Here is a 19,109-nt window from a genome sequence, read left to right as displayed (position 1 = left end):
AAAAAAAGGTTGGGCAAAACGAGGATGACGACGATGGTTACTGCCTGCTTCAGGGGCGGAGCGATATAGTACGTAAATGTCAGCTTCAAGCTTGGGGGGGCGGCTGCTGCCACCTTCTGTCTGAATGTGGTATGACAACTACAGTTTATTTCACAGTAAATGTCGATAAGAAATCACTCTTTGTCTTTAAAAAAAAAATATTTTTTACCTAAAACGTATTAAATGTTAAAATTGCCCATACACAAAGCTCAAAAGGTGGATGAAATTTCCAACGATTAAAAGGCATCTCAAACGTCACCACGCGACGCCTTCCGGAAGAGGGCGGGGGGAAGGGGCGGAGCGAAGGGGCGGAGCCCGACAGAAGATGGCGTCCCTACGCTGTAGGCGAGAGCCCTGCGGCGTTATCTGTCTGTTTTTAACCTATTTCAGTGTCTTTTACGCGGACTATGTGGTCATACAGTATGTCCTCATCCCAGCCTACTCGGACAGGTCTGTTCCGGTAGCCTTTATGTCGTTTAAACAGCTAAAAAAACGCCCGACGTGGCGCGGAGCTTGTCTTTCCTGTCTCCATCAGCTGAGTGATCTGACAGCATCCACAACAAACTCGTTCTTCTCACAATAACAATTATTCAAGTATATTTGTAGATTTGTTTAGCGCTTGTTTTATTATTATTATTTTTTATCATTATTATTATTATTGAGGGGTCACCTGGTAAAGTATCTTTTTGTTTAAAATTTAAGGTGAACATAACTAATGCATTTACAAAAATCGATCACAGGTGCTAGTTAATGCTAGCAGTTGCGTTGATCTGTTTAAACCGCCCCTGTGTGATTTGGATCAATAGTATTATTGGCTCACGAACGGCGGCTGTGCCTCCTCTGACAGCGTGTGGCGTCCCCTCCACGGGTCGGCGTTCAACCTGATTCTGCTGCTGCTGCTGGCCTGCCACGCCAAAGCCGTCTTCTCAGATCCCGGTCAGTAACCGTCAAATAAAGTCAAAATGCAACAAAAGTGAACTCAGAGATTCCTGGAAAAGCATCCAATGAGCGATGGCGATTGATCGATCGATCGATCGATTGATTGTGTTTGCGTGTTGTGACCCCAGGCGTGGTGCCGCTTCCTGAGGCAGCCATAGACTTCTCGGATCTTCGCTCGCCGTCGTCTCGGATGAATGAGCGGGTGAGTGGCGCCCGCTCGAAGGGGATTTGAACACTTTGGAAGTTAAGGGCAAAACGTTTGAGCCCCTCTCTGATTGTGACTCTCTTATTTCGCGGTGTTTCCGTATTTTCCGTTGAACGGCTGCTTTTATATCCACTTCCTGACTTGTGATTGTGTATATTACGAGTTTCTCCCGAAGAGGATCCATCCCTTCCGGAGAACAGACGTTCCCGACGAGGACAAATGGAGGGCGACCTCACCGACCTGAGGTTATTTCTGGCCGTGAGAATCATTTTAGCGTCTCATCCGAACTGTTCCCAGGCTTGTGACGGTTGGAGCGTGTGCAGTCGCTGCGAAACCTACCGGCCTCCCAGAGCGCACCACTGCCGCGTCTGTCAGCGGTGCGTACGCCGCATGGATCATCACTGTCCCTGGTGAGAGGGGGGGGCGGGGGCGGGTTCCTCCCGTTTCGCCGCTTCTTTCAACATCTCTTCATCGACGTCTCACCCCCCCCCCCCTCCCCCGCTTTGTGTTTTTTCAGGATCAACAACTGCGTCGGAGAGTTGAACCAGAAGTATTTCATCCAGTTTCTCTTCTACACCGGTGAGTGCGTGCCGGACGCCGCTTCGTGTTTGACTCCTGCCGCCGCCGCTGCTCCGGAGGCGTCCGTGTGTCCATTCGTTGGATTGCCGGATTGGACACTTTGGGGGGGGGGGGGGGGGGGATAAATCGCTGGAAGGTTTAGAAGTCGCTGTTTGCCTCCAGAGCCGTATTTTCAGCATTTTTATACTGATTGGCAGAAAATACAAATATTGCAGTTCTGCGTGTTCAGGCATGGCCAGCCTGTACTCCCTGGTGCTGGTGGTGTCGGCCTGGGTGTGGCGCATCCGGAACGAGAGGGAAAGTGACGCGGAGGAGGACGCGGAGGAGACGCCCAGCAAACACCTGATCGTGTGAGAGTCCCCCGCGTGTCGATGGTTCAGCGGGAAACGGGCTCAGAGTCTTCTTCCTGCAGTGACTCTCTCTCTCTCTCTCTCTCTCTCTCTCTCGCTCAGTGCTCATTACATCATCCTCCTGGTGGAGTCGGTGTTGTTCGGTGTGTTTGTCACGGTCATCTTCTACGATCAGGTAAACGGCGCGTGTGTAACGTGTGTCCCGCAAAATAGGACATTTAAAACGACGTCCTGTCTGCTCCTCCAGTTGGTCTCCATCGTCACAGACGAGACTCCCATAGAGCAGATGAGGAACAGGCTCACGCTCAAGGACAGGGGCTCTCCGTCTTCGTCTTCGCCCTCCTCGTCCACCTCTCACCACCCGCCGCACACCCGCAAACCAAAGCTGGCCCTGCTGCGAGAGGTTTTCGGAAGAGGTCGGGTTCCTCTCGGTAGTCTTTTTGCATCTCCACCAGAGGCGAGTGGACGAGCTCTTCAGCTCTCACACGGGAAGACGCTTTTTTTTTTTATGTTTCTCTCCAGGTTCGGTCTTTTTCTGGCTTCTCCCTCTTCACTCCAGCCCTCCGGCGGCCGGCGGCGTCACCTACTCCGCCCTGCCCGACTACGACGTCTGAGCGGATCACACGGCCTTCCCAACCTGCGATGTCTTTACCTTTGGACCTGAGCGAGGAAGAGGACGAGACGAATGAAGGGAGTGTGTGAATGTGCGTCAGAGTCAAATGAATGGAAGATTTCTTTTTTGTCTTTTTCCAACCAGGGCAGACAGAAGTTTAGCTCCAGACCCCAGACTTACGAAAACCCGCTTCTGTCCTGTCGTAGGAGGACAAACGGTCCCGGTTCTGTCCCAATCTTTAGTTCAACTGCCTGCATCATTCCTTGATTTTAACTTCCATAGAAGAGTTGAGCTCTTGAGACACTGGGACTGGGAGATCACAAACACTCAGACCCAATATATTGGCATTGAGGCAACAAGCATGTATTTATATATATATTTTCTGTACATAAAGTCAGCAGCTGTTTTCTTGTGTAGCTGGATTGACGCTGGGTTGTTTGTCGCTGTACATGGGGGGGGGGGGTCATATTTTATATCAGTGATGATTTATCTTGAGGGGAACGCTACTTAAAATGTTGTTTTGATGTTTTTTCTATTGTGAAACAAAGAATGTTTGATATGTTTTTTTTGTGTGGATATTTATAGAGGTCAGCAGGAAAATTGAAAGTTTCCCAAGGATGTTTCTGTAAAATCTAAAATCAAGTGTTTTGCAAACATTTCTAAAAACATTTTGAACCATAAATGTTTATGCCCAGGTATTTTCATCAGGGTTCTGGTTATTGCTCGTTTGACGACTTATTTTTTTGTGTGTGTGTGTGTGTGTGTGTGTGTGTCGGTATTGATCAACTTTTCATATTAAACCACTGAACTTGAATTTCTGGCGGCTGCTCAGCTTTCCCAGATTTTATGCAGTTTAAGCGTTATTTATTTAATCTTTGAAGAAAACATTATTTATTCGCTGAAGTCAGTAAAGAATCTTTCATATTTTGATAAATACTGTTTGGCTGGTTTCACACCCAGCAAATGAAACAAGGAGTTTAATATCGCGTGACTTCATGATGAACTCGTTTACAACCAAATGATGATTTATTTATTTGTTGTTTTGATTGTTACTGTTTTGAACTGTGACCTGTGTATTATTCCTAATGACGTGCTGCCTCGTTCAAATGGAAGTAAAAACGGATGTCTTTTAAACACCTCTGACTATTTTGCTCTTTGCTCTAAATAAATCCTTTATTTTTGATGTGAAGTAAATCTACAGTTCGTCTCAAATTTGTAAACACATGCTGGAAATAGGTACCTTCTCTCTCTCTCTCGCTCTCTCTCTCTCTCTCTCTCCCCTCAGATCCCTGTCACTCCAGCTGCTGTCCTCGGAGGGATGTCTCAAGCACCATGTGGCGTTCCTCCTCATTCCACTTCCAGCTCGCTGTTCATATCCCACTGAGCCGTCTATAGCTGAAATCCTAGAAAGAAAAAAACACTCATGTCATTCAACCCCTTGGTTTCGGAAAGCTGGGAATTTGGAAGTACTTTGATTCGTATTTGTAAAGTATTTGATTTATTACAAACACCCAGATTAAGTGGGCCAGTGCCTTTTTTATATTCCGAGCTGGGGGGGGGGGAGGTGGGATTTGTCATCTGAGGACTTTTTGCTTTTTGGAAATACTTTTGGATAATACCAGGAAGATATTTTTTTCTGTCAGAAATAAAATGTACAGTAATCTTTTTTTTTTCTTTTACATGGGGGGGGGGGGATAAAATAAAATAGAAACAGAAGAAGATAAAAAAAAAAAAAACTAATTTTGGAACCCTTTGGAAGTGAACTCGAAACATGTCTGCAAGTAAAACCGACCCCGCGTCAGACGGCAGCAGCACCGTCAACCCTGCACACTGGTGAGAACAAAAGATGTCGGGTTCTGTTTGCAAGAAAACGATAGATCTGCTCACCTGAGGTGCGATTCTCGCACACACACCTGTTCAGATAATGTGATATGCTTATTATGTAATAAACCGTTTTCCTTGAGAAGTTTGCTATTTCAGTTCCAATTTAAGCAATTCAAATTGTGTGTGTGTTTGTGTGTGGGAAGTGTAATCGCCCGTGTGCGAATCATTATTTATGACTCGGTTCAAATGTTCACTATGAAGTAATATTATGTCAAAACGTGCTGCTCTGTGTAATGAGAGTCTCTAACAGTAAAGGCCCCTGCCTTTAACCTTGATGCGTATTTCTACACCTTGTTGCTGCTGCTTTTGCGAAATAATAACCAATGTCAGTTTGAAGAGGACAAAACTGATGCCATATTTGGACGGAAGAAAACATTGAGGGAGACGGATGCTTTCAAAACACACAGAAGACTTTGCTCTGACCTCCGCCGTCGATTTCTTCAGTCAAATTTAGGCGAGCCATTCAGAGCGCTCCTCATCTCTATTTCCAGTTTTTATCGCAGCTCCTGTCATCTGATGCTCGCATCACATTTTATATTTCAGCCTTGATTTACAGCCCCCGACATTTACAACATGTAAATGTGTTTCTGTTGGGGTTTTTTTCTCCGCTCAGATCCTCTGTCTCAAAAACGCTGGTGGAAGATTTTGGAATTTTTAAATTATATTCTCAACTAAAAAAAATGGAAGCCAAGTTGGTTTCGAGTTCAGCTCAACTGCAACCCGACTGTAACCTTCTTCGGTTCACATTTGGCCTCCAACGCTCACCATATGAACGAGCACCTCGTAAACGTTTGGGAGGGTTCTGGCTTGTGGAATGCGACTGGTGTGATTGTCATCGGTTTGGTTTGCGTAAGAAAGCGGGAACAGGTGGACTCAGATGTGCAGCTGCTGCTTTCCCTTCAATTAGGGTCAATCCCCCCCCCCCATTTTTAAATTTGTCTTTAATGCGCAACACTCCTCTCAAAGCTCACCTAAAAGTTTCATTCATAAAGGAAACGCTAATACTCCCGGGGAGTCTGATTGCCTTGGTGGTTTCGGTCCCTTCTTTGTTTCTTTGCTTTCTGCTCTAAACTCTCTCCCAGTCGCTCAGAACCGAAGACGCCTCATGGATGAGCGGTCAAGATCAGACTTGAACAAGTCCAGTTAACTCTTTTTTTTCTTACCATGACCTGGATGACTGGGAACCTACACAGACATACGACGGCCTTAGTTTCTCAAACACTTAACGGATAAAGAGTTTTAAAAAGCCATTAATGGAAACCGCTCTCCAAACTCACGCGTTGGCAGGGAAGAGGGCGAAAATGCACGCCTGAAAAATGAAAGCCACCCTCGGCGTGATGATGTAACCCAAACTACACTCACATTGACACTCTGCGAGACGATGCCGTATCGCTATCGTTTCCAGCTGCCCGTCGAATTTGACCTCCCGGTGAGGCTGCAGATAATCTTGCATAAACGTTCTGCGTTGTAAGGACTCGATTTATATCTTGGCTCGACTCGGACTTTTCGAGCAGCTGCTGCTGCCGGTTCGTGGATGGAGACGTGAGTCACATTTCAGTCGTAAAAAAAGTAAAATTAGGTCCTTTTTAAATGGTCATTTCGAATGAACTCAAGTGAGGTTTTGGAGCTTATTGAGACGGACGGACACACAGAGCCAAAAGGACTTTTGTTCATTTTCAAGTCTTGACTTCAGCTATGATACATAAAAGCAGCTCCATCTAGGTTTATAAATGTTTAAATGTGTGCCCTCCCCTCTCTTCGATGCTCCTTTAATTCTGCTGTCGCTGCTGACAGGTTTGCATGACCATGACTTGTGCAGCAGGAGGGGTTTTGCCCTGTGATGTCTCAATGCGTCCCCTGCCTGTCGTCCGGCGCGTGATGCTTTAAATCCATCGGTCTGTCGTTGGACACGTCGCCCAAACATCCCAGAGACGCCCAGGGAGACACTGAGGTAGCCGGTGTAATTTAGCCGCTGTCAATCAAAAGAGGTTAGGAGGCAGGATGGTGGAGGGGAGGCCCCCCCCCCTCCCCTCCAGCTAAAAGGGGCATTAATTAGGCTGTAAACTCTGCCAGATCACATCATGTCTATAATAGACTCTGCAGTATCCACGGCTATTGAACCATTATTACCTCGCCGAGGCGGCGGTTAGGGAATCACCGGCGTTGGTTTGTCTGTCTGTTAGCAAGATAACTCAAAAGGTTACCGACGGATCTTGATGAAGCTTTCAGGAGATGTGGGGAATGTTACCAGGAACGGACGATTACATTTTGGTGGTGATCCAGAAGAGATCCTGGATTCTGGATTGCTTTGAAATGTTCGTTAACATTGCAGCCAATGAAGCTTCAAAATGTGTTCCTCGATATCTCGGTTGATTATTGACGGATGTTTATGGAATGTGACACAGTCATGTAGGGTGGGGACCTCAGACGTTCATTTTGTCAAGTCGAGGAAATGGGAGCCACCACTTCTTCTGGAAAGATCCTGCGGTTCAAGACAGATACTAATTTGAGACGGCAGCGGGCGCTCGGCCGGCCGTCACCCCTGATCTGGGCTCCGATTACACCCCCACTCCCCCCCCCCCCCCCCCCAGCCAGAATCGCTGAGATCATTAGCGGGGGGGGATTTGAACTTGTGTTCTTGGGTGTGGAAAGTAGATGCTGCACATTCGCGAGGGGGAGGGGGGGTGAAATGATTCGTGTCTTTCTCTTAAGCATTATTCATCGTTAGATCCTGGGAATTATTGGTCAAACATGAGCTAAAACACATTTTAAACAAAATATGAAATGTTAATTTTAAGAATTCAGACTTATTTGTGGCAGCCTGAGAGGATTTCTACAGGAAGGCAGCATTTTTAATTGACATTTTATTTGACTTGTCCCTATGCGTTCTATTCTTGTGTGTTCTCGTGCGGTTAATGATGACAGCCAAAAATAAAATATATCTCTTTGGCTTGATTTCCCGCGCTGCCAGTCGGCTGTCGTGCCGCGGTCGGGTGTTAAGCCCTGAGCTTCAGAGGAGGGGAGATGAAGGGGATACATTATTCATTTGCTGCTTTGCCCAACAGAGAAAGTTCCATCAATGAAAATCATCACCTGCTGATACACTGTTAATACAACTGTCAATAGCTGGTTATTATCATCGGCCTAAAGATAATACGCTGGCTGAGTGTAGGAGGCATCCGGTTAGTGCGTCACTAAATTTAACAGGGGGGGGGGGGGGGGCACAAGTGCTGTAATGTGATTGGCTTGTACTTTTGCCTCTGAGATCTTTGAGATTCATATTTTTATTTGTGTCTGTTTTGGATTTTTTTTTTTTTTTTTTGCGATGGAGATGCACAATGCTGAAGTCGAGAGTGGAATTTTTTGCTGCGTGACTTTTTATATAATCTTATTTTACATTTTTTTTATATATATATAGAATGTTGTTGAGATGAGGCATGCATAGTTTTGTTATTAGAGGTAAAGGAGGGTATCACTAAACACTTCTCACCTCAATAAAAAAAAGAAAAAAAGAATTTAAATTCTTTTCAACTTTCCGGGACCATTCAATCAGGCCTTGCTTCGTTTTGGTCTGCATTAATTTGTCGTTTTTTTACTTTATAGCTTTCCTTCACCTTCTCCAGCCCCGACACCTTCAACAAACCCTCTGATTGGAGGTCTCCCGGGGAGCCCACTCCTGATTGGCCAACAGGCGGCCTCCTTAAACCTGGTTCAACTGAAAGCCCAGCTCGCGCTAATACAGATGCACAACGCTCTCGCCGCTGGCGCCCACGCCAATGCCTTCAAAGCGAATTCCAACGCCCCCTCCCCTACTGCCGCAGCCATCAGTCTCCTCAACCTCCTGAAGATTGCAAACGCCGCGTCCCACCCCGTGTACAATCCCTATGTCTTTGGGAACCAGAATTCCACACAGGGGCAATACGGATTCAAAGGGATGCAGTTAGAGAGGGACCCGTTGTGGGCCTCGTACCCGGCGTCATCAACCCCCGCCCCCGTGGATCATACGCACTTTGAAATTGAAAGTCATTCGTTTGACCGGGCATCAAATTGTAAAACGGCCACTGCCGATGATTCCCGCTTTAATTCTTCGTCTGCTTTCTGCGACTATGCAAGCCTTGTTGCCCCCGGTGACAGGCGGCATGATGGGCAGTCTGCTCTAGGGTTATGTGATTATGATTATCGGGTTCGAGACAAACCTGCTTCCTCTGCAGAGTCCAGTCAACTCGACTGCGCCCCTGCTGGCGTCCTGTTGTCCATCGGACCGGAGAAAGACGATCTCACCTCCTGCCCTGACGGCCAGATTGCTCCTGATAACCTGCCGTTCATTTTACGCCAAAGCCGCACTCAGAAGTCACAACCCGACCCCGACCCCCCGTCTGCCGGAACCACGAGTGGAATGGAGAGTCACAGCTTGAGCTCTTCTAGGTTTGCAGCGAAGCCCCGGGAGGAAACGGCATCCGATTATGGGCATGCTGGCAAATACACCGGAGGGCCCGGGAATCAAAGTGGGAAGACTGGCGGCAGTGGAACCTGCGGCCTGTTTTTAATGGACTCCTGTGATAGTCGGGGGCGTAGTAGCGGCCCCCGCCACAAAGGTTCACAAAGTAGAGGGACTCCTACTTCCCTGCACAACTCGGGACTGAACTTTGCGACTCCCCCAAGCCACCATCGGGCCAACGACTTGACTTCCCAAACCGCCATCGCTTTCTCCCGGCCATCGGCAGACCTCAGAGATCTCAAGTCTGAAGCCTCCGAACCCGATGCTCTGACAGAAACAGGCGGCCAATCGGCTTTGACGTCCCACCCCCAGTGGCGTCCGTTCCGTGGCGTGCATCCCAGCCGGCCTAGCCTTGTTGTAATTGGCAGAAGCGGCAGAGGCCTTTGGGGGAAAGCTCAAGGTCAAGCGCCAGCAGTCGCCGAGCAGATGAAAAAGCGTCAGAATCAGCGGGCGGAGCAACGACCAAATCAACAGGCGCACGAGATTCTCACGCCGCCGTTATTCCGGAGGGGGCAAGCAATGTGGCCTCCAACGTGTCCTTCTGCGCCGCCCCTTCATCCGGTTGCACACGGCCCGAGCTTCACGGACTTCTCACAGGCCATGATGCAGCATCACATCGCTCTCCCTTACCCAACTGTCAGCCGTCCAGCTCTTCTTCCTCAGCCAATGGCAGCTCTGAACTTTAACCACTTCGTGCCGGAGACCTCCAATAAGCAATCTCCGGGAAAGGCGCCGCCATCCTCCAAGGGTCGTCCAACCCGGGCCATGATGCAGGACTACGCAGCAGCCGCACCCAGAGTCCTGCCGCATGCCTGCTGCCTCTGCAGCACAGCGTGCGCTCGCCTGAAGGTGTGACGTCACCCTTATTTCATTGACAATGGAGTACAGAGTGATTATTCATTTGGTTCATTTAACGTCTAGGACTGGATCGCCCACCAGAACAGCAGCCTTCACCTGGAGAACTGCAAACTCCTGCGGAAACAGTTCGTGCTTCTTTCTCTCTCTGGTCGGAGTTATCGCGTGGCAAGTTTTTGCTTTTATCTGTCGGCGGGTGAATTTGAATCTCTTTTGTTTCAGATACCCAGAGTGGGATGGTGAGATAGAATTCAGGTAAATAAAATCACACTCTTATGTTTCAATCTGCTTTTTAAGTTTACCAGGTACCTTCCGTTTTTACAAAAAAGAAAACTTGCACTGACGAAAGCAAATTTGGCAAGCTTCAGTCTTTTTGACATTTGCACCAGATGTGTCAATTTGACCTCAAATTAAATGTATGTGGAAAATTAGGTTCAACATAAGTCCAATTTCATTTACCTAAAAAATTCTAGAAAATGCTTTTGTTAAATTTCACAAAATGTTGAAAAAAATACTGTACCTCAATTCCAAATCCAAATTTTTTTTCCCCCAGCTGCCTATTTGTGATTGATTTTTGAAATGCTTTTGAACTCTATGTCTAACAAACGTCATATATCCCTGGCATACACGGGGTTAAGGTGCAAAATTCTGGTTTCCATTTCCGTAAAATTACCTCCGTTTTGGGCCAAAGTACCAGTACGCCATGGTAGATAACGGATCCTGCATCTACCGATTTGTCCCCCCCCCCCCCATTGTTCGTTTCAGCGCTGCAGAAACTGGAGCCAATCACTCAACCTCGACTCCTCGGCGTCGCTACCAAAACACGAGACAGCACGATGGCTCCCGCTCCTGTTCGACCAGCCCCCGCTACTGCAGCGGCTCAGAAGTTAGAAGGGAGAAATTCAGCAGCCAATCAGCATCACCGCAAAGTCCCAGACACATGCGCAGGTACGTGACACGTGCACAAGGAGGTGGGTGATCAGTCTCTCTGGATTTGCCGCTCATCCCCCTTGAGATGTGCGTTAAGTTGGCGATGGAATGACTTTCACCAGATCCCGGTCTCCCTCTGGCTCGCCGTGGTACGACCGCCAAACCCACTCGAGCTACCGGTCACGCTCAAGGAGTCCCGAGAGACTATTGCCGCAACGTGAAAGAGACGAGGCGTGGCTGTCGCCCAGGAGGAGCTGCGAGAGACAGTCGCCATCGGGGTGGAGCAACACGAGAAGGCCGTCGTCAAGGTCGAGCGACAACAGGCGCTCGCCGCCGAGGTGGCGCCAAATGGAGAGGCCGTCGCCGAGATGGAGCGATGGGAAACAGCTCCCGACAAGTTGGAGTAACAGAAGGCATTCGCCACCGAGGTGGAGCAGCGAGAGGTGCCCGGCGCCACGGATGGGCGAGACAGGATCGCCGCGGAACAGGAACGGCGAAAGGAGATGGCCGGCGAGGTGGAACGCCGAGGCGCCATCATCCCCGAGGATTAACACCGGGCAGTCGGCGCCAAGTCGGAGCGGCATTTGTGAGAGGCCGTTGTTTCAAAGGAGCAGCGAGGAGAGGCGATTCCTCCCGAGAGAGAGCGGCAAGAGGCGATCGCCCACAGAGGGCGCCCCCCCTCAACGAGAGGGGTCAAGCGGCACAGAGGGCGCCCCCCCTCAAAGAGAGGGGTCAAGCGGCACAGAGACACTTTCTAACGAACTGCTGCAAAGATCAGGTTTGAGAAATTGCAAAACATTTTAAGACTACCGGGACTAAAGTAAAAGATTTATGTCGTTAGTCATACCTATCGAAGGACTATATATATATATATATATATATATATATATATATATAACAAACTGCATGCTGCGAATACAAACAGTTTTTTCTTGTAGATATATATGTGTATGAGTTTGTAGAAGACGAGGAGGATGAGGAGGATGAGAAGGCTGAGCGACGCACACGGGGGCTCTGCCAGGAGGACCAATCAGAGGACTCGTTCAACCCAGCGGTAAAGATCGTAGCAGTAGCATTTATGTTGCGTTGCCCAAACCCGACCTCAGCATCCAAACTGCGGGCAAATGTTAGCGGCGCAGCGACGCAAAGATTTTACTTCAAATTCTCTGGGATCGCAGCACAAGCTTAAAAAAAAAAAAAAGAACAGTGAAGCAGCTTTATGCAAGGGTTAGCACTGATGAAGATCCGCCATGTCGCTTTCCAGACTTTAGATGAAGCGGGCGATGATGAGGAAGAGAGACGGGATGAAGAGCAAGACGAGAAAACATCAGCGTCGCTGCAAAGCAGCTATTATGACGGTACAGCTGGATGCAGCTGCACGTTCATGTAAATGAGGATTATAACCGCGTTGATTACTGCATGGGCCCCGTCCGTTTGTTGTCCCAGCATGCATTGCGGCGCCAGAAGCCTGAAACTGGCGTCCCTTAAATGGAATTTGTCCTTGAATGTAGCGCGAGTCTCCTGGAATCAGTATTAAACCATGCATGCTAACATTATCGTTTTCTTTCAGCTCCTTTTTGTCAGATTTTTGTTTTCCAATATATATTTTTTACCCCGTTTTTAGAGGAAAGTATGAACTTTGTGACAGTAGACGAAGTGAAAGGAGACGAGGAGCAGGAGGTGAAGGAAGCGGCGACACCCAGACGGAGAGGGCGACCCGAACAGACCCCTGGTAACACAGAACCACGTCTTCACGCCGTGTCGTTACCGTCATCTTATTTCCACATGAAGAAATGTTCTATTAATACTTAGCTGCGCTGTTTTCCAACGACTGAGCTCTAAAATTCCAACTTTAAGAGCAGTCATGGTCAGTTTGTCTCATTTTTTTTGCTCAAATAAGCCAATTGTTTGTTTGTTTGTTTTATTCCAGTGAGGAAATCTACCAGCAGGAAAGTTACCGCTAAACAGGAGAGAGAAGAAGAAAAGGAACCAGCCGATGTCCCGCCTCCAACTTCGCCCGATGCTTCGATGCCATTGGACAAAGGTCCGTCTTCAGGTGACGACGAGAAAGAGGTGGAAGCAGCGACGGAAGCCTCTGCCCGCTGGGACCTGCAGGCGGAGCTGGCGACGCTGACGGGGTGTAGCGAGGACGGAGAGAAGGGAGGATGGAGCAGGGGACACGGTGAAGGTGCAGAGAGGAGGACAGACAGAGACCGTCTTTACAGAAATGGATGTTTTATTGTTTCTCTTCCTGCGTTGCAGCTCGGAGCTCATCAATAGTCGTTTGTCGGGATCTAATCGGTTCCCTGATCGTTTCCTTCTTCTTCTGCAGTTTGCAGTAAATGGAGGCGGGACCTCGTCGGACCCGAGGCCAAGCGGTCCCGCTCCGAGTCTCCTTCTGTCGCCGGCGACTTCAGATTGCCGCCATTCAAACCCAACAGCGCCCCCCTCGGTGAAGCACGACGACAAACGCACGAACGGACGGCGGGAGAAATGTTCTCTCACCTTTTGACCTCCTTCATTCCCTCTCTCTCGCCATCTTCAGGTCAGGAGTTCGTGGTGCCCAAATCTGGATATTTCTGCAACCTCTGCTCCGTTTTCTACCTGATGGAGAACACCGCCAAGAACTTCCACTGCAGCAGCCGGAAACACTACGACAACCTGCAGGTGCACGCACACACACACACACACACACACACACACACAAACGTCTCCCTTCATGCTCTGCCGCACGTTTCGTTTCAGAAACACCATCAGAGGCTGAAACAGAAACTTCCCGCTTCTCAAGGCTCCGCGTCCGATTGATCCCGACTTCTGATTTTCATTTATTTTTTATTGATGAAGATGGATCTTTAATTCAGAGAGACCGGCCTTGTCTCCAGGTTAATGAATCATATTTTAAGAGCAGGACTTACGGAGAAAGGCTTCATGCCTCCTTTCGTCAGATGTTTTGCCCTTTGAAGACGCTCGTTATAATTCACAAGCTGCACGTTGTGCTCCAACCCGGGTTTTGTTTTCACCAGTACTGGTTTGTTGGGTTTTCAGCAGCATCACCGGACACAGAAGCTGCGGCGTGGGCGTTTCCTGTGTTCTATCTCTCTGTTCCCACACTTGAACTAATGCCCTTCTGACCCCGATTTTGTTCTGTCAATTTTTAGTTAGAAAAATAAAACCTTTTATTTTAGAATCCTGCTTAGAATACTTTATTTCTTTATGCATTCATAAACCATTTTTTTTGTAGATTGTTAGCAACTGTGCAGACATTTGACTGACATGCGCCAAATATGGAACTATTAAATTTTGAATAAAGGAGTACTTTCACGATATTATTTTGTTTTTTATTTCCGACTTCCATCTAAAAAATAATCAAATACGTGTCATGAAAGTGTCACGGTTTTATACCCAGAACTCACATGGCAGAGGAGAACCAATCACCGTTTGAAGGTACTTGTACTGTAATACTTGCTACTGTTTGACTGTACTTGTACTCGCAAATTCTATCTAATAAATATATTCATTCATTCATTCAGGCATGAAAACAGGAAGTGTGTCGGAGTCGTTTTTGCTGAGAAGGCGCGCGCCATTTCCTCCGAAGCGCGCGCGTGTCATTTCCTTAAGCGATAAAAGCAAGTTGAGGAAGAACGAGACGTCCGAGTAACGGCGTGCACGCCGCGCCCGCCGAGACGCAGTGAGTTACCGGGTTTATTTATGATTTCAGTACCGGCGTGCACGCCGCGCCCGCCGAGACGCAGTGAGTTACCGGGTTCATTTATGATTTCTGTACCGGCGTGTCCCAAAATCACTTCTAGGATCGAGGCCCGAAGGCGAAGGGCAGGTGAGGAGCGCGAGTTTTAAGCCGGGCCTGCGCGGTGACGTCACAATCAGCTGATCCAAGACAGCTGCGGGAGGAGGCGGAGCCTGTCACCTGGCCAGAGATGGTGCTGCAAAGACAGAGCGCTCACTCACCCTAAAAAAAAAGGAGGTATGTAAATGTTTATTCAAGGAATTTGGGTAATTTCACTTCATATTTTTTTTATTTAAATTGAGCAAACACAATTGTGTGATAAGTGACCACTAATCATACATACAAATAAAATATATTTTTTTTTACATGATGATCACTAATATTTGCTCTAAATTCTGCCAGGGTATATAAACTAATGAACTTGAGGTTGCTTCTGTTGGATATTTTAATGACATAATATCAGGCAATACTTATTTTCTTTTTAAGCCCTAACATTTTTTTCCCTGTTTTTTGTTTTGCTTAATTCAGTATGATTGTTTCCCATTATTTCCCTTTCCTTCCCCTCCTCGATTCTCCCAGGAGGAGATTTCTCCGGGTTTGCCCTGCAAGCTGCCTGCTTCCACGTGGTTCAACTGAAAATCCAGCTGCCGTTGACGCAGATAAATGATTCCACAACCTGAAAAGCCACTAGAAGACACCTTCGCCGTATCGACGTCCTTAACCTTCTGAAGCCAACAGACGCCATGTCTCATTGCTTTAGTAACTCTCATGACCCAATGCCCTCGACCGCTGCTTCCCGAGGTGAAAAGCACTCAAACGTTAAATCCAGCGGCTCCAGCGCTGACGTCGGCGGATTGTCTTCGTCGCCTGCTTTATCTAACAAGGCGAGCCCGGGTGAAAGTAGACGTGATGCCCCCAGTGGCAGACGATACGATTGGCAGTTTGGTGAATATGATTATGGAGTTTTAGAGAACCCTGACGACTCTGTAAAGTACCGGTACATCCCTGAATCGGCTAATGAACTCCTCTCGTCCCTCGGGCTTGAAAAAGACGACTTGGAGTATCTCATCTCCTACCCTGAAGACCAGATTACTCCTGCAAACCTGCCGTTCATTTTACGCCAAATTCGCATTCAGAAGACCAAGAGAATTGCCCCAACAGTTCCGCCGATACCCGCCCCCGAGCCCAAATCCACCGGAACCGTGATCGGAGTGGAGAGACACAGCTCGAGTTCTTCACCTGGGGTGGTTGGGGAGGAATGTGGAAAGACCGTTGACAGAGGAACCAGGAGCAGTGAGAGTGGAAGCGTGTTGTTGGGCACTTGGGACGGTAGAAGACAGAGTGGAGAACCACCACCACGAAAAAGTCAATGTCCTCCGCCCGACCAGGGGAGTTCTGTTTCCTCAGTACCGAGCCAGGAACGGAGCAAACGAATCCAGACCCGATCAAAGCCGACCTCCCTGGAGTCTGTTGAACGGCGGGGTTTTAGGGATGACCAGGCAGCAACGGGGCAAAACAGAAAAAGAGGGAAGCCAAAGACGCCGAAGGAGTTTGTAGAAGAGGAGGAAAAGTTCAAGGAAACCACACGGGAGACGAAGCGACTCGGCCAGGAAGAGGAGTCGGTGGACTCGGAGGTAAATATCGGCTGGATGTTCCCCTTTGAACTACTTGGCAGGATCATTTATCCCCAAGATGCCGGAATACTTTTAGAATCTTTGGCCCTTTGGTGAGCAAAATCCTTTGCCTGCTTTCAGACTCTGAACGAAGCAGGCGGCAAAGAGGAAGAGAACCAGGAGGAAGAGCAAACCGAGACGAGATCCCGACCTGCTAAGTGTGAAGGCGACGACTCGGGTGCGTTGCTAGTCCACGACGCGTTCTAACCGGAACAGAATAAGCTCCCTGAATGGAATGGTCCATCCAATTTTATTTTGGACCCGGTGCAGACGTCTTGTTTTCATGTTTCCCGGTGTTTTTTCCAAACAAGTAAAATTGTCTTTTATTCCAGTGAGGAAAGTTGCCACGAAACGGGAGAGAGAAAAAGAAAAGGAACCAACCGACGTCCCGCCTCCAACTTCAATGTCATTGGACAAAGATCTGGCGACGCTGACGGGGTGTACCGAGGACGGAGAGAAGGGAGGATGGAGCAGGGGAGACGGTGAAGGTGCAGAGAGGAGGACAGACAGAGACCGTCTTCACAGAAATGGATGTTTTATTGTTTCAGTTTCAGAGACTTTCATTGTAAACCCGGTTCTTGTTTCTCTGTAGATGTGAGGAAACCGAGGGAGGATCTCGCCGGACCTGAAGCAAAGCGGCGTCGTTCTCGGTCTCCTCGTGTCCCCGCCGACTTCGAACTGCCACCGCTGAAGGTACGTTTGATTTCCTGTCACAAAGCGAAACCCAAAGCTGTATTGAACCTTCCGCCCTTGTCCAGTTTAAGGCCCGCCCCTTCCTTCCCTTGTCGAACCCAGATTATCTACCCGGGTGGAGTTGAAGGCGTACTCTCATATTTTTAAACGGGACAATGACGATGTGACTTCTGCAGCTCCCTGCCTCAAACGAAGGCGAGAACGAAAGAGAGCTCCCTCCGGCAGGACGGATCGGCCAGCCGGGAGAAACGGGAGTCGCTCCTGAACCGACACCGGATGTGAAACCTGCCTCCGAAGCTCAGGCAGGAAACGGGGACTCCTCTTCGCGGGAGCAAGAGATTGAATTCTTCGATAAGTTCGGGAGGAGATTCCAACATCTGGATCTGAACAACCCCAACAGCTGGGGCAGAATCGCCTCGGTGAGACCAGGAAGGATTCCGCACCGCCGTCCTTTCAGCCACATGGACACGTGGCAGTGGACAGTCGTCAAGTCTCAGTCCAGCCTGCTGAGCTGCTTCGCCGTTGTGAGCCTCGGCAAGCCGAGCGACCGGCGCGACGTGAGACTGACCGTCTACGGCCACAGGGGGGGCCCTTGGGCCGAGGTCGAGACGATGGAGAAAGAAAGGGGTCAGTTCCTGACCTTTCTGGCGGCGCCAGCAGGACACGTGTCCCCGCCTCCCCCCTCGGGGGTACTGTTGTATTAAATCCATCCAGATCAGAAGAATTAAACAGTTTAATCCACAGCGCTCTGAAATAAATTCATATCTGAAAGTTTAGGTTTCTACTTTGTTTTATTTAATATATTTTCAAATACTTGAGTATTATTCTTAAAGATTTGGCAGATTTTGATGAAATGTTGCGTCTGAATGGATTCAAGTCCAATCCGGTTGAAGACGAGACTTGAGTGAATTTATCCTTTAGTGTGGATCAGAATTAAAATTCAAATGTATTAATGACATTTATGGACACTGTTTGAATAAATGAAGTTATTTTTATTCTTTATTGGCTGTTTTTATTTTATTTTATTACCAGTACATAAAAACAATCCAGTGCGTTTTGATTAAATATGCTGCTCTAATCTGAGGATCTAATCTGAGGATCTAATCCAGCTCAGACGCTTCTGCTGCCGTCGTCGAACTGTCAAAGGACCGCGACCAGCCATTTTGCTTGCTGGCTTGGCCTTCAGCACCTGATCAGCCGACTGTCCAATCAGGAGCTGCTTTCGACAAGGATGACGCTCGACATAAAAGGTGATGCTTTATTGAACTTTGGACAACAAAAGAAAGAAACGGCATCGCAACACCTGGAAAATTAAACGCCACTATTCCTGCTTGAATAATTCATTCGCATCCCAGATCGGAAACGTTCCGCTCGTCACATCTGTGGCCGAGATCGTGGAAATGTAAATAAAGTTTACCAAAAGGAATTTGTAGCAGAAAAACAAAACATTACCGGTCGTTGTGGAATTAGGCTCATTGGACATTCGTTAGAGGACGAGATGAAAGTCATCGTTGCTCATTTATAATGAACGCACATAATTTAATCTGTATCCACATTATGACATGGAGCAATGAAGTTTACTGTAACACTGTAGCCGGGGAAATTAGAGAAGCACATTTATTTAAACATCATTTACACGACGGCCGAACAAAACCAGAAGAAGTCGGGATCAATCGGACGTGGAGCCTTGAGAAGCGGGAAGTTTCTGTTTCAGCCTCTGATGGTGTTTCTGAAACGAAACGAGCGGCAGAGCATGAAGGGAGACGTTTGTGTGTGTGTGTGCGTGTGTGTGCGTGTGTGTGTGTGTGTGTGTGTGCACCTGCAGGTTGTCGTAGTGTTTCCGGCTGCTGCAGTGGAAGTTCTTGGCGGTGTTCTCCATCAGGTAGAAAACGGAGCAGAGGTTGCAGAAATATCCCGATTTGGGCACCACGAACTCCTGACCTGAAGATGGCGAGAGAGAGAGGAAATGAAGGAGGTCAAAGGTGAGAGAACATTTCTCCCGTCGTCTGTTCGTGCGTTCCGTCGTCGTGCTTCACCGAGGGGGGCGCTGTTGGGTTTGAATGGCGGCAATCTGAAGTCGCCGGCGACAGAAGGAGACTCGGAGCG

General features: G+C 48.3%; 3 protein-coding genes across 3 annotated transcripts; all 3 read left to right on the top strand.

Annotated features, from left to right (window-relative positions):
* The first annotated feature begins 364 nt into the window (after positions 1-364).
* Positions 365-2,844, top strand: zgc:77880 (zf-DHHC domain-containing protein). The gene is made up of 9 exons (XM_068755996.1): positions 365-489; positions 887-975; positions 1,107-1,180; positions 1,481-1,593; positions 1,701-1,762; positions 1,992-2,112; positions 2,215-2,287; positions 2,360-2,528; positions 2,635-2,844. Exons 1-9 carry the CDS (start codon positions 365-367, stop codon positions 2,724-2,726), a joined length of 918 nt encoding a protein of 305 aa, XP_068612097.1. The 3' UTR covers positions 2,727-2,844.
* Positions 2,845-11,000: 8,156 nt separating this feature from the next.
* LOC137911737 (RNA-binding protein 20-like) lies at positions 11,001-14,209 on the top strand. Its single transcript, XM_068756118.1, has 8 exons — positions 11,001-11,670; positions 11,831-11,946; positions 12,157-12,250; positions 12,517-12,624; positions 12,823-13,080; positions 13,225-13,344; positions 13,438-13,559; positions 13,638-14,209. The coding sequence occupies exons 1-8, from the start codon at positions 11,001-11,003 to the stop codon at positions 13,695-13,697; spliced, it is 1,548 nt and encodes a 515-aa protein (XP_068612219.1). The 3' UTR covers positions 13,698-14,209.
* A 1,204-nt stretch (positions 14,210-15,413) lies between these two features.
* Positions 15,414-17,964, top strand: LOC137911736 (neurofilament medium polypeptide-like). The gene is made up of 5 exons (XM_068756117.1): positions 15,414-16,271; positions 16,392-16,488; positions 16,643-16,798; positions 16,903-17,003; positions 17,180-17,964. The coding sequence occupies exons 1-5, from the start codon at positions 15,414-15,416 to the stop codon at positions 17,705-17,707; spliced, it is 1,740 nt and encodes a 579-aa protein (XP_068612218.1). The 3' UTR covers positions 17,708-17,964.
* The last annotated feature ends 1,145 nt before the right edge of the window (positions 17,965-19,109 follow it).

The sequence above is a fragment of the Brachionichthys hirsutus genome, chromosome 23 (genome assembly GCF_040956055.1).
Source record: "Brachionichthys hirsutus isolate HB-005 chromosome 23, CSIRO-AGI_Bhir_v1, whole genome shotgun sequence".
In the NCBI taxonomy this organism is placed as follows: Eukaryota; Metazoa; Chordata; class Actinopteri; order Lophiiformes; family Brachionichthyidae; genus Brachionichthys; species Brachionichthys hirsutus.
Note: the sequence above shows the minus strand (reverse complement) of the source record. Positions and strands in the feature narration are given on the sequence as shown.